Raw genomic sequence first — 15,690 nt, forward strand, 5'->3', positions numbered from 1 at the left:
AAAAACTGTATCACCCTGCATGTAGTATAATCAGGAATATGCGTGTGATATACAATATAATCATAGGGTTACATTTTGAAAGTAATCCTGCAAAATCGAAAAGGTTAGATTTGCTATTCATACTACAGTACCTTTTAGCATAAAAAGGTGTAAAATCATTTTACGCTTCCTTCACAATCTGTAGCCTGAGGTATTTTGTATTTATTCCACCTTCTGTGTAAACGATCTCTTTCAAGTTCATAAAATAGTTCAAATTTTATACTATTTTTACCAAAGATACTTCTTATTCTATCGAACTAAATTTCTTTTATGTTTTTTTTATCATCTATATCTTGGTGTTGGTTCGTTGCATAATGCTCTTAAATGAACTAGTTTTTTTATGCTTAATTTTCCTTAATATTTCCCAATCAAGTAAATAATTTGTCTTTATAAAGTGTTTTTCTTTCACCTATTGTAAATGTTTAGGAGTGCCTTTAAATTCCGGTGCTGCTATTATTTTTGCTAACGCAAATATTATTCACAAACGTGTCTTCCTGTTCAAACCCAACACAGAAAGAGAATAAAAAATGTGTTAAAAATAAGATTAAATGTAGGGAAAAAAGACTAAATTATCCTTTTGTATGTTTTATTTAAAATAATATATTAAATTACAGAAATATAATAACCATTATAATGTACTTAACAGTCGTACTCTCCTAATACCAAACTCTCTGAAAATTTCTTCCAAAAGATTCTTTTTACCATTAAAAACACATTTCGAATACCAGAATTTCTTTAAACCAGACATATTAAACCAGCCTAGGGGTGTTATGGAGAGTTGACTGTATATTATAACGAATACTGACTGTATATTATTCATTTCATTCACATTTGCATTTTTTTGTCATTGACAGACATTGTTACATCTGACAGAGCAAGATTTGCTGGACATCGGAATAAAAAACGCTGTGCACCGGGCACGAATCGCGTCAAACCTCATACTCATCCGACAAAAATGTACGAGATATAACACGGGTAAGTTTATCTTGTTTTCAATTTATTATTTGTAAAAAGTAATTGAGAATTATTTAATTGTGATATTCAATAATTAAACAAAAAATAAGTTTCACTTCATACTCAATTACTTTACCCTCAATTGTCTTTCACAAAATTCTGGGGGTTTTCTGCATCTGGGAACTCCTTCACCCTCTCTCCCAAAATTTCTTTAAATAATTTAGTGCATACATAAATAATGTACCATATAGTTTGTAAAATGAAAATGATGAATTCAAATCCACGCTGACATTCTGCAATCTCAGTCACTGTTCAATAAATCAGTTGCATCCATGATCTTACTGATGGTGTGTGCTGCTGGTGTAACAATTCTTAATTAGCTACTGTATAATATTGATATATTGTTTGTTAAATAGAACACTTTTATTAACAAGATAAATTATGCTATAAAACACCTGGTTAATATTGTTTAGAAGCAGGAAGATTTCATTCTATAGTTATTACTGTAGTCATTAATTAAATATTACTTTAAGATAAGTTTTTAGATGTTTTTATCCATATTCAAATCCAAATACAGGCATCTCCTACCAAATACGGGCATCTCTTACCAAATACGGGCATGTTCTACCAAATATTGGCATCTCCTACTACAGTAAATACGAGCATCTCTTACCAAATGTGGGCATGTTCTACCAAATATGGGTATCTCATACCAAATACGGGCATCTCTTACCAAATATGGGCGTCTCCTACCAAATATGGGCATCTCATTCCAAATATGGGCATCTCTTACCAAATATGGGCGTCTCCTACCAAATATGGGCATCTCCTACCAAATATGGGCATCTCATTCCAAATCCCTCCAACAATCTTCTGGAGTAATAACAGTTGTTATGCAACAACCAAAACATCAAGAAATTCTCAACCTTTTAGAATCACACAATGTATCGCAAACCTTACTTTACTTTTTGGCATCCATCAATATATTTATTATCTGATAAGCCATTGTATTTTTTTCATAGGAGGTATATGGAATCGTTTTTCTTCTTACGTTAAAAGTGTTTACAATAATGAAAATCGAAGTAGCGAGTTGCGTAATTCATGCAAAGGTAGACGTCCAACTTTGCATGAACAAATAAAGGCATTTTGTCTTCTCTTCTTATATGTTATATTGACTTGTTCTACTTTCTCTTTTGGTTCAGTTTTTCATAATGCAGCATTTTGTCAAATGCTATTTACTGTTGATAATTATTTTCAATTATCACTAATTGATATAAATTATTCATTAAAAAATTACATATCGAGAATATTGACAACTAATTAAAAAAATAAATTGCTGGAAAATTGTCAAAGGCAAGACAGAAATTCATTCTTTAAACATTGACATTATTCTTATAATACGAATTTAAATACCATGGAAACCCCAGTGGTCTAATGGTTATGACATCTACATCAAGCAGAAGGTTCTGTGTTCGAATCTCAGTTGGGGGGACTTTTTCTCAATCTTACAGATTTTCTTATCTTTATAGTTCAAATTTCAGTATATCACCGTGCTGTTTAGAATTTATTATGTATTGATGTTTAAAAATGTTCTATACATAAAAAGAACAATCAAAATTTGATTGCACATTTATTTTTTAAAGTTGTAAGAATCAAGTATAGTTACTGTATCAAGGTCGGTCCAATCAAAAAAGACAGGCTTGGTATGATAGTTTATCAAGCCTGCTCATCCTCTTATTGTTAATGTCAAGCCTCATTAAGCCCAATTACCCAACCATTAATACCTCTCTGGTATGCTATTGTGGTTTATGTATTCAATTTGTCACAGAATTAATAACTTTACACCATCAAATATTACTGCAATTTATGTCAAAGGTTATCCCACAAAATGTATTTTGGGTCTGTTTCAGCTGTGACAACTGGTTAGCTGGTGTATAAATAAAGTACCATCATATTCCACCTGATTCTCTGTACTGTATCTCCACATAAATGGAATTATATGTCCAGTATCATAGGCAAATACTGTAATACAGTGTCACATATGTATAACATGTTGTGTGTATCATGTTAAGGTTAGGCTTTGGCTTATGATACATGTATCACATGTGACACACCCATTTCGCTATCAGCTTCTTATATGCTGTTAATCTTTGGGCAGATGTGTGTGAGAAAGGATATCTGAATGGAGATATTTTCTAACGCAGTCACTTTGCTTGATATGGATTTTCATGATACACACTGGTATAACAAATATATTTTTTAACTCCGTTAAAATGAACCTTTGGCATTTTGTAACCAATTTTGCATGAAAAAATACTTTAAATACTGTACAGTAATCTGAGAGTAATACTTAGGGCCTGTTTCTGCTGAGCAGAAATAATCGATTATTAACCGTTTATTTTTTTAATCGATTATTTTTGGGCAGCAGAAACGGCGCAAAATAAAATAACCGATTAAAAATAACCGATTAAAAACACTCAATCCATTGCGTGTTTTAATCGATTATTTCTTGTTTTAACCGATTATTGCGGAGCAGTTTTGAGCTGCAACACAAATAGCGATTATTGACCCCACTTTGACCTCTAGAGTATGGCAAACTCATTCACGTCACAAAGCATGCTGTTTATTTGCGCGATATCGACGACGACGCAAAACAACGATCGCGATGTAGACCGAATAACAATCAAATGTTAAACATTTGATTTTTATTATTTTGTGGGGGAGAATTATACCGAGAGACTCCAGGATTTTGTGTTACAAGTACACCCTTACATCCCACCAGTCCAGGCTAACGATGTTTTACATGTCCTTTTGTAGGCCTGTTGTCTGTTTCGGTAGAAATATATAGCCTATAGTAGGCCTAGCAGGCCGAAGGTAGAACCAACGAACGGCGAAACGAACTTTTCTCGCCGACGTGTCTTTATTAATATAACATCATTATTCTGTTGTATGTGGTACGGTAGTAGGCCTAGATGTTTTACAAATAATATAGCTTTACATAAGAGTAATTTTTAATCCTACATGTGAGAGTTTAACGCAGCGATAGGATGTAAACAAACCAACTCTCATCGGCCTTTCATAACTTGAATGCGCTGTGGGGGGAATGATGACGTGATTTTAAAAACCGATTACCTGAATAACCGATTAAAGTCGTAGCAATTTTCAATTGCAACGCGATTATTTTTGTGGTTTGCGGTGACTGGAAAAAATCGATTATTTTGATTTTTTCAGCAGAAACAGACCCTTATACAATTATACAACATTTCTCTCTACTTAAAATACATGTCGTGATTCACATTCCATTTTATCACTTAACATTTATCAAATGTTATCATTTCTCATTACAAATTGGTGAATTCCTGACAAATTGTCTGATAACATTCCTCTATTCCTTGGGCTCTCTTTTGTACTAAGTATCTCACTATTTCCATATTATCACTGTAATACATATTATCACATTTTATCACATATTATAATTTCTCAATACAAATTATTTAATACCTGATAGATCTTTTTTCTTGATAATATTGCTATATTCTTTGAGCTGTCTTATCTATTAACATGTCTCAGAATGTGTTTGGAATTAGACATTTTAGCATAAAGCTTGCATTTAATTGTATTTATGTATATTTTACGGCTTTTTATCGTTTATTTTGATTATTTGTTTTAGCCGGTCACATTGGAACACTACCTCGTAAAAGAGGCCAGTCAAGTCGTGCTAATAAAACTCATCGTCACAGGTATGTATAACATATTAGTCATAAGAATTTTGTTATTCACAATAATAATAACAAAAATCACATTTGATTGAAAATTGTATTTTTAGGTACTTTACACTATATTATTATTTTTTAGCATAAATAGTTCATAATTTAATAAATTAATTTTTTTAAATACTGTTAATTTTAAACATGAAGCATATACAGATGTATGTTTTTTTCAATAATAAACCATGTTATATATAATATTAGAATAATGTAATTTATGTTTTAAATATTTGATTTTACATATTTATTTATTTTTGTACTTCACAGTAGCATACAAGGGGAATCATCCAAGGTAAGTTAGTAAAAAATTTGCTTATATTGAATACATATCAATATTTTAAATTAAAATAAATTGGCCCTGATGAAGGAAAAGTGTTTTCCAAAGGTTTGGCTTTTTTTTTTCTGGCTGATTTACATTATCGTTTTGATTTAGCTTTTTGCTTATTTTGTATGTATCTTCAATGAGGTCCAGCCAATAATATTTTCAGTAATTTACTTTGATTTAATATGTTAAATGAATTATATAAATGTGTTACTATGGCCTAAGGTAGACAGAAATAACACTATTAAGGAATTCACTTGTGGTTTCCTAAATAGTAGATTATTAAAATTAATAATAGTTACAGTATCGTCCTACTATAAATGGGCCTTAAAGGTAGACAGAAATATTAACACTATTAAGGAATTTATTCACTTGTGTTATGCATCAGTGGTTTCCTTATTAGTAGTAGATTATTAAAATTAATAGTAGTTGTGTTCGTCTTGCACCATGCTTCATATTATTATTCAATTTGTCACAGTGAATTAGTCTCACATCATGTGCTGGGGTCACAGACATTATATTGCATAGAAATTGAAAGTCTTCCTTTTACTATATCACATGCCAATAACTCATCAGATTATGTGTTATACATATTTTAATAATTTGTAATAAATCAGGTTATGGGTTAACGACCCTACGCTAATTTTTCATACTTTTTGATGTATCTAGTGGTACATTGGAAGTACAATAGACTTGGCTTGTAATACATTGTCATTCATAATCGATCATTCATTTTAAAATTATGAACCTTGACTTTAATAATATTAATAATATCCTAGATTTTTAAAGCGCCTAATGTTGTGAAACCTATAAGCGCTGTACATATTATTTTTATTTTTGGATCAAAGACGTATGGAAACATACTCCCATAATGCAGCTAGTAATCAGCCCAAAGTTGTGTCTTGGCCTTACTAGGTACCCATTTGTATACCTGGTTGGAGAGAGGCAAGTGTATTGCCCAAGGACGTAAGCAATACGACGGGCGAACCCATGATCTCGCGGTATCAGTTAGTCCAACATCCAACAGACCTAGGCACACACCTGGTTAGAATGGATACCAAATTACTAAGAAACAGAATGTATGTAAAATAAAGTTTCGATCTTTCACATGGTGTCAGAGCCATTATGATATGTAATACTTATTTCAACTAATTTCTCCACAGTTTTACAGACCAACACCTGACAAAATGGATCCCTGGGAAAAGAAACCTTCGGAAGAACAGTTAAAAAAAGACCTGGAAATGGAATTGAACCTACCTCGCGATGATATACGAAGTCATGCATGGTTCCATGGCGGAATCAGTCGGGAACAGGCTGTCAAAAGCCTTAAAGAAGATGGAGAATTTCTTGTTAGAGACTCAATCTCAAAACCTGGTAGTTACGTGCTCGGAGTCATGTGGAATAAAGAAGTGCTGCATTTTGTAATAAACAAAACTATTCAACAAGAATATACGCCATATGCTAAGATACAATACCAACTGGAAAATAATGTATTTGACTCTGTTCCAGCACTTGTTATGTATTACCACGGGAAGAAACCAGTTTCACGGACATCACACGCAATTATACGCATGCCAGTTAACCGGACATTACCACTTAGCTATACAGATACAAAATATGCACTAGCCAATCTAAAAAATTCAGATATTCCTGTTTACGGAGTGGTCACTCCTAAAGTTATTACACCTCGCATGAGCGGCGTTCCCCAATTTCAAAAACGATTATCGAGAGATGAATCAGAAAACTGTTATGACTCGCCAAATTCTAGGCCGATTGAAAAAGAGACATCGCAGCCTAGAACTATAACGCCCGAGGAAAAGGCTTTGTATAGCTATCCGATAAAAATGAAAAATACATCAGAAATAATGGATTCGATGAAAATTGATGAAAACAATTATAAAACCGATCAGAATCTTAATATGGAGAACTTATCGTATTTAGACGAAAAGCCGGTACGTGATGACGGTAATCACTCAAACAAAGAAACAATTTTGATACGAGATGAACCGGGAAATCTTCTTTACGAAGAATTTTCCCGAAATCGATTCCTTTCTGATAACATGGAACCCGATTATGTAGAGGGGGAGAATTGCGCCCCTGCAGGAGTTAACCAAACCAACTCAGTACCTCATGCAGATGTCATACAACCACCTGACATATTTCAAAATCAGGCTGACCCGGTCCAACCTGCGGTCATAGTTCAACATCCAAGGCTTCCGACCAATCAAATGTCTTCTAAATTCCATCCAACCGAGTTCAAGTGCAATATACTGCCAGATGACCATAGAATCTTAGATAATCGGGTGTTGGCAAATGTCCAAGATATGTTAATTAATAACAGTTCGTTGGTTTTAGGTCAACATATTCTCAGTTTAGATGTGGAGGTAAGATTTTGTATTTTATTCTTTTTATTTAAATAATTATCAATCATTTAGCTCAACATAGTAGTTAAAAGGCGACAAAATCAATTTTGTTGAATGACGTACATATTTCTTAGGGTATCAACCTAGTGATGCCACTTGATGTTGGTAAAATGGGGAAGTACATAGAGTGAAAGAATTTGGATAACTCCTGATATTTCACTTTTCCATGTTAGGATCTTTGAAATTCACTAAACTTTTAAACAACCTTTCAGTTTCGTACATCCCAACATGCAATTGTCTGATAACATATTTCGGTAACAATATGCATTTTCCTGTATGTGTGAGTGAGTTATTCAACTTAAACGTTCGTAATTGCGAGAAAAATAGTCCTATAGCAATGACTCAACGTTCAAAGGCTGGCTTCGGTGACCTTTATTTCAAACCAACAGTGTAAAACACCAATACTGTAATAATAGATTGTAAAATAATGTTATTAAATGCATCACTTCGTTTGTTTCCTGTTGTCTCTGTGGTTTACCCTTACTATAATTACTAACACTTGATGCAAAAGTGATTTTAAATTGCGTATTTCAAAAAGCACAACATACACAGGATGTTGTTATAATAAAATACATACCAGTAATTATGTTAAAAAAGAAAAAAAATAACGACAAATTATGGAATCGGTTTTTTTTATATGTTAAAACATGGAGAAATATCCATGGTTAAAACAACTAAATCAATTGGTGTTGAAACGTCATTTATCGGTTATCGCTCCTGCAATATTTAGCTGCAACGCAAAATACTATTTATTTTATTCCCTGCCTTCAATCAAATACTGTAGCATCTTGCATGTTAACCACCTGAGCACATTGTATTCCACCCACTGATTGAAAAGGTTTTTTTGGGAGAACAAATTATTTTAACCAAACAGTTATTCAGTGTTATGCAGTATAAACAGGCACTTTTTCTAATTGAATTAATGTTTTTAATTCTCTTCCAGCTTCTCCAAATGTTGTCTATTCCTGATGGATGTTTATCCGGCCTGGAGCTGTTAACCCTTCCACAAGGATCTTATTTAAGGAGTGACCTACAAGAAAGGTGAGCAATTGTATTAGTATCATTGGTTCATTGATTGTATCTTAACTTTTAAAGTTTAAAGACTAGTGGTGGAACTTTACATTTTATAAGAGCCTTGTGGACTTCAACCGACACGTGCCATGTCTTCTGTCTACCACCCTTGGCCTGTGAATACATTTCTACACACTATACCCAACCAAGGATTGAACAAGTGAACATTTATTTAACATAATATAAAAATACATGATTTAAATTACTCTATATTTTAACAGATTTAATTGTTTGCGATTATGGTGTTCCGTAACCATCGTTTACTGTATGGTGATTGAGAAGAGAGTTAAGCTACTGCATGCATGGATCCAACTAGCAGACACAATAGCCTACAAGCTGGGGGACATGTTTGCTTTTGCAGCTATCATGGAAGGCCTAGCATCCAAACAGGTTAGTGATGATAAGGGATTATGAATATGCTATTGAGAATATCTAATCATGGTGATGATACTGATTATGTTGATAATTATTATGATTCATAGAAGTTATGAGTTACCGTGTTGTAATATTAAAAATGATTAAAAGGGTACGTTTTTCAGAGTAACATCAGTATTACAAAGTTACAGAGCTTGGAAAAATGAAATATTGGACAAAATTACATCCAAACATAGAGGGTGCTATTTAAAAAACCTGAGTTTGCCCTACTCTGATTTGAATTGTATTGAACAATTTGTAAGCAATATTTTTTACAATCACAGTACTGTAGTGTATGACTATACAGAGAATGATTAAGTTATCATCAACTATTTTATTTATATTTTTGTTTTGAAGGTTCGAGATTTGAGATTGACTTGGGAACTGTTGAGGAAATCGTACACAAGCAGTGCTCTGCTTCACGACACTAAACTACGATCACACTTTAAGAAACATCAGCAAGGCAAGACCGTACTCAATATAACTCAGACAAGTATTCCACCTATCATGCCAGTTGTACACCTTCTAGATATGGATTGGACGCCGTTAACCAGCAGGGATTGGCATCAACCAATCAACAAACAGGTTACAGATAGTCTGCCTAAAGATGAACTGTGGGTAGATTGTGCAGACAGCTTTGGTTTGGAGGTATTCATACGCCATCTAACTTTTGTTAGAGGTATTATTAGTAAAACGACGACGTATCAATTGAACGCGAATTCCAAGTTACAGGATTTCAAACCAGAACAAGATATTCTTGATAGCTTCCGCACTGAGTTGCACATGGTTGTTTTATGGGGTCAAAAGGGCTTACAAAGTAACGGTCAAGAACGTTTTATGAAATATGAACAAATGTTGAACCTACTTGTAACGAAAGCTGAACCAAGTATCTGAGATCATCCCTTATAAATCGGTATGATGAACCAAGTATCTGAGTTCATCCCTTATGAATCGGTAGCATGAACCAAGTATCTGAGTTCATCCCTTATGAATCGGTAGCATGAACCAAGTATCTGAGTTCATCCCTTACAATCCGTATAATGACTCCTAGCTATTGTACAGAGGAGTATGTAAAAGAAATAGTGATATATTTATTTTGTAAATATAAAATAACTCATTTTGGTAATACAGTAAAACCCCTTCTCTTGGACACCCATATGTAGGAGACATCCCTATTTGGGGGACACCATTATTAAGGGGTTCCCTCTTTATAGAGGTTGTATTGTATATCAAAAAAGGCACTCCACGGCAGGATCTGTAATAATAAAGTGTCATTTTAATTCATTGCTCAGATTACAAACATTTGATAACTATTTCTATTTCCTTAGCGGCACTAGCAGGACTTAATCGCCATTTACAACCAAAAACTATAATGAGTGAATGAATGAATAATTCATGAGATTAATTATGGCATAAATTCGGACATTATAGTGGACGGTTTTTTGCAAGCCCTAAAGCCCTGAGTTCAAAACCCATCGACATTTTCAGTATTTTTTTACTGGTTGGGAGAGATTATTTAAAGTGTTATATTCAGTGTTAGGACATAATTTTGCTGTTAAGCCCTAAAATAGTGCTTTGCTGGAAATTCACTATTCATTTAATTCATTATTATTAGACCTTATTTTACAAAAAGCATTAGTGTAATAAATAAATTATATTTAAGGTTATTTTATAGTTTTGTTTTGTTCTCAACTCAAAAATGTTTGCGATACATTTTAATTGTCAGAAATATATGTTTGTTTTTTTAATTTTACATAATAATATTTGTGAGATTACAATATAGCCTCAAGCAATATTTTTAACCAAGTTTTTTTTAAATAGTATTATTTTATTAAGTAATGTATTAGAATATTTTATACATATTCTCCAAGCATTACTAATTACATTACCTATGTATCAATGGTAAATCCAAGATTGTGAAATAAGACTAGGCCTAGGCTTAAAAATTATAGATTTATTTAAACTTATCTATAGTGTAACAAGAGTAATCACAGCCTAGTGTTCTGGATGTCATGGGTTCGAATCCATCGCCAGAATTACTTGCAAATTTTGTATGTGCTATACAATTCAATATTATCCGCCATCTTGGATTCAATGTGATGTACATTTCAATATTATCCGCCATCTTGGATTCAAATGTGACGGCCAAAACGGCATCTGTTATATATTTTGTATTCTTCCTTTAATTTGGATGGATTCAGGCCAAGCGTGCCTTCTTCGATTTTGCCAGAAATTTAAATAAGTTATCATCAACTTCAAGTGAATACCAACACTCTAAAATGGTTTTCAGTTCTTGTGGTCAGAGACCATTATTTAGTTAAGCCATCATTAATAGTACTGTAATATTTATCCATCCTATTCTAACACATTAATTCTACCACATTATTTTTAATATATATATATATATATATTAAAACTCTTTAAATAGTTACTATTTTAATGTTCAACAGTGTTGGTGTTACAATAATTTTAGCTTATATTTATAGAAAGGCACTTTATCTTTACCTGCTATTGAGTCTAAAGGTCATTCTGCACATGCTCAAATGCTTCTGATTGTGTGTAGAATGACGTTTTGACACGACAGCTGCATCAAGTGGGGTGTCGATATTAGTGTGAACAGTTGCATACGTCTAGTGCCTCGTTTGGTTACCACTAGGACGCAGCGCAAGGACGTAGGCCTAAGTGGAAAAGACACGCCTACCCCAGTTTCTGAAAGATGTTAATATTATTACTGTATACAGCTTGCACTAAAAAACATTAATATGTTTAAAACGGTTAATTCACATGTAATTATTCAATCATATTTGTCAAATAAATTATACCGTTTACCGACAATTATAGTATTGATATATAATAATCTCACTTTAGGTGGTAAGCATGTTATTGAGTGTGCTGGTAACTGCAAGCGGTTTCAAATATGCAATATAATTTGATAATTCGACCAAGGAGGTATAAAATTAAGTAACGTATTTCAACGTTCACGCAGATATCTCCCAAATCTCGTTTACCATAAGCCTAGTACAAGGATAGTTTTCAGAAAATGGCCAATTTTCGAATCTTTTATTTTTCGACATAAATGGTTTCTATGGCACTATAAGATGATGTATGATCATATACAGCAATATTATCGCATACAAATTTTTAAAAACATGATATTTTGGCCATTTTTCGACAAAATTTCGAAAAATGACAGATTTTCGAACCTTTTATTTTTGTACATAAATGGTTACTATAGCATAATAAACATGCGCAGAGTCGAATAATGCGTTCTACGCATGTCAATTGTGCTATAGTAACCAGTTTTATCGAAAAATAAAAAGGCGAAAAATGGCCATTTTAAAAAAAAATCCCTGTACTATAGTACACGAAAATTTTCGAAAAATGACCGAATTTCGACCCTTTTATTTTTTGACATAAATGGTTACTATAGCATAATAAACACGCGCAGAGTCGAATAATGCGTTCTGTGCATGTTAATTGTGCTATAGTAACCACTTTTGACATAAATGGTTACTATAGCATAATAAACATGCGAAGAGTCGAATAATGCGTTCTGCGCATGTCAATTGTGCTATAGTAACCAGTTTTATCGAAAAATAAAAAGGCGAAAAATGGCCATTTTTTGAAAAAATCCCTGTACTATAGTACAGGGAAATTGTCCAAAACTGGCCGAATTTCGACCCTTTTATTTTTTGACATAAATGGTTACTATAGCATAATAAAAATGCGCAGAGTCGAATAATGCGTTCTGCGCATGTTAATTGTGCTATAGTAACCACTTTTGAAATAAATGGTTACTATAGCATAATAAACATGCGCAGAGTCGAATAATGCGTTCTGCGCATGTCAATTGTGCTATAGTAACCAGTTTTATCGAAAAATAAAAAGGCGAAAAATGGCCATTTTTTGAAAAAATCCCTGTACTATAGTACAGGGAAATTTTCGAAAAATGGCCGAATTTCGACCCTTTTATTTTTTGACATAAATGGTTAATATAGCATAATAAACATGCGCAGAGTCGAATAATGCGTTCTGCGCATGTTAATTGTGCTATAGTAACCACTTTTGAAATAAATGGTTACTATAGCATAATAAACATGCGCAGAGTCGAATAATGCGTTCTGCGCATGTCAATTGTGCTATAGTAACCAGTTTTATCGAAAAATAAAAATGCGAAAAATGGCCATTTTTTGAAAAAATCCCTGTACTATAGTACCGGGAAATTTTCCAAAAATGGCCGAATTTCGACCCTTTTATTTTTTGACATAAATGGTTACTATAGCATAATAAACACGCGCAGAGTCGAATAATGCGTTCTGCGCATGTTAATTGTGCTATAGTAACCACTTTTGACATAAATGGTTACTATAGCATAATAAACATGCGCAGTGTCGAATAATGCGTTCTGCGCATGTCAATTGTGCTATAGTAACCAGTTTTATCGAAAATTAAAATGGTCGAAAATTGGCCATTTTTTGAAAAAATCCCTGTACTATAGTACAGGGAAATTTTCGAAAAATGACCGAATTTCGACCCTTTTATTTTTTGACATAAATGGTTAATATAGTATAATAAACATGCGCAGAGTCGAGTAATGCGTTCTGCGGATGCCAATTGTGGTAAAGTAACCAGTTTTATCGAAAAATAAAAATGCGAAAAATTGCCATTTTTTGAAAAAATCCCTGTACTATAGTACAGGGAAATTTTCCAAAAATGGCCGAATTTCGACCCTTTTATTTTTTGACATAAATGGTTACTATAGCATAATAAACATGCGCAGAGTCGAATAATGCGTTCTGCGCATGTTAATTGTGCTATAGTAACCACTTTTGACATAAATGGTTACTATAGCATAATAAACATGCGCAGTGTCGAATAATGCGTTCTGCGCATGTCAATTGTGCTATAGTAACCAGTTTTATCGAAAATTAAAATGGTCGAAAATTGGCCATTTTTTGAAAAAATCCCTGTACTATAGTACAGGGAAATTTTCGAAAAATGACCGAATTTCGACCCTTTTATTTTTTGACATAAATGGTTAATATAGTATAATAAACATGCGCAGAGTCGAGTAATGCGTTCTGCGGATGCCAATTGTGGTAAAGTAACCAGTTTTATCGAAAAATAAAAAGGCGAAAAATTGCCATTTTTTGAAAAAATCCCTGTACTATAGTACAGGGAAATTTTCCAAAAATGGCCGAATTTCGACCCTTTTATTTTTTGACATAAATGGTTACTATAGCATAATAAACACGCGCAGAGTCGAATAATGCGTTCTGCGCATGTTAATTGTGCTATAGTAACCACTTTTGAAATAAATGGTTACTATAGCATAATAAACATGCGCAGAGTCGAATAATGCGTTCTGCTCATGTCAATTGTGCTATAGTAACCAGTTTTATCGAAAAATAAAAAGGCGAAAAATGGCCGTTTTTTGAAAAAATCCCTGTACTATAGTACAGGGAAATTTTCCAAAAATGGCCGAATTTCGACCCTTTTATTTTTTGACATAAATGGTTAATATAGCATAATAAACATGCGCAGAGTCGAATAATGCGTTCTGCGCATGTTAATTGTGCTATAGTAACCACTTTAAAAATAAATGGTTACTATAGCATAATAAACATGCACAGAGTCGAATAATGCGTTCTGCGCATGTCAATTGTGCTATAGTAACCAGTTTTATCGAAAAATAAAAAGGCGAAAAATGGCCATTTTTTGAAAAAATCCCTGTACTATATAGTACAGGGAAATTTTCCAAAAATGGCCGAATTTCGACCCTTTTATTTTTTGACATAAATGGTTACTATAGCATAATAAACATGCGCAGAGTCGAATAATGCGTTATGCGCATGTCAATTGGGCTATAGTAACCAGTTTTATCGAAAAATAAAAAGGCGAAAAATGGCCATTTTTTGAAAAAAAATCCCTGTACTATAGTACAGGGAAATTTTCCAAAAATGGCCGAATTTCGACCCTTTTATTTTTTGACATAAATGGTTAATATAGCATAATAAACATGCGCAGAGTCGAATAATGCGTTCTGCGCATGTTAATTGTGCTATAGTAACCACTTTTGAAATAAATGGTTACTATAGCATAATAAACATTTTATCGAAAAATAAAAAGGCGAAAAATGGCCATTTTTTGAAAAAATCCCTGTACTATAGTACAGGGAAATTTTCGAAAAATGGCCGAATTTCGACCCTTTTATTTTTTGACATAAATGGTTACTATAGCATAATAAACATGCGAAGAGTCGAATAATGCGTTCTGCGCATGTCAATTGTGCTATAGTAACCAGTTTTATCGAAAAATAAAAAGGCGAAAAATGGCCATTTTTTGAAAAAAATCCCTGTACAATAGTACAGGGAAATTTTCCAAAAATGGCCGAATTTCGACCCTTTTATTTTTTGACATAAATGGTTAATATAGCATAATAAACATGCGCAGAGTCGAATAATGCGTTCTGCGCATGTTAATTGTGCTATAGTAACCACTTTTGAAATAAATGGTTACTATAGCATAATAAACATGCGCAGAGTCGAATAATGCGTTCTGCGCATGTCAATTGTGCTATAGTAACCAGTTTTATCGAAAAATAAAAAGGCGAAAAATGGCCATTTTTTGAAAAAATCCCTGTACTATAGTACAGAGAAATTTTCGAAAAATGGCCGAATTTCGACCCTTTTATTTTTTG

The 15,690-nt window shown here is 33.0% G+C and overlaps 1 protein-coding gene across 1 annotated transcript in view; it reads left to right on the forward strand.

The window, feature by feature from the left end:
• Positions 1 to 11,894, forward strand: part of LOC144837278 (breast cancer anti-estrogen resistance protein 3 homolog) — a 28,834-nt gene extending 16,940 nt beyond the window's left edge. The window contains exons 3-9 of the mRNA XM_078692327.1: positions 894 to 1,014; positions 4,664 to 4,733; positions 5,028 to 5,052; positions 6,246 to 7,466; positions 8,449 to 8,546; positions 8,798 to 8,966; positions 9,348 to 11,894. Of these exons, the coding sequence (XP_078548453.1) occupies positions 894 to 1,014; positions 4,664 to 4,733; positions 5,028 to 5,052; positions 6,246 to 7,466; positions 8,449 to 8,546; positions 8,798 to 8,966; positions 9,348 to 9,884 (2,241 nt within the window). The 3' untranslated portion in view covers positions 9,885 to 11,894. The remainder of the gene's footprint in view (positions 1 to 893; positions 1,015 to 4,663; positions 4,734 to 5,027; positions 5,053 to 6,245; positions 7,467 to 8,448; positions 8,547 to 8,797; positions 8,967 to 9,347) is intronic.
• Positions 11,895 to 15,690: the final 3,796 nt, after the last annotated feature.

The sequence above is a fragment of the Antedon bifida genome, chromosome 3 (genome assembly GCF_963402885.1).
Source record: "Antedon bifida chromosome 3, ecAntBifi1.1, whole genome shotgun sequence".
Lineage (NCBI taxonomy): Eukaryota > Metazoa > Echinodermata > Crinoidea > Comatulida > Antedonidae > Antedon > Antedon bifida.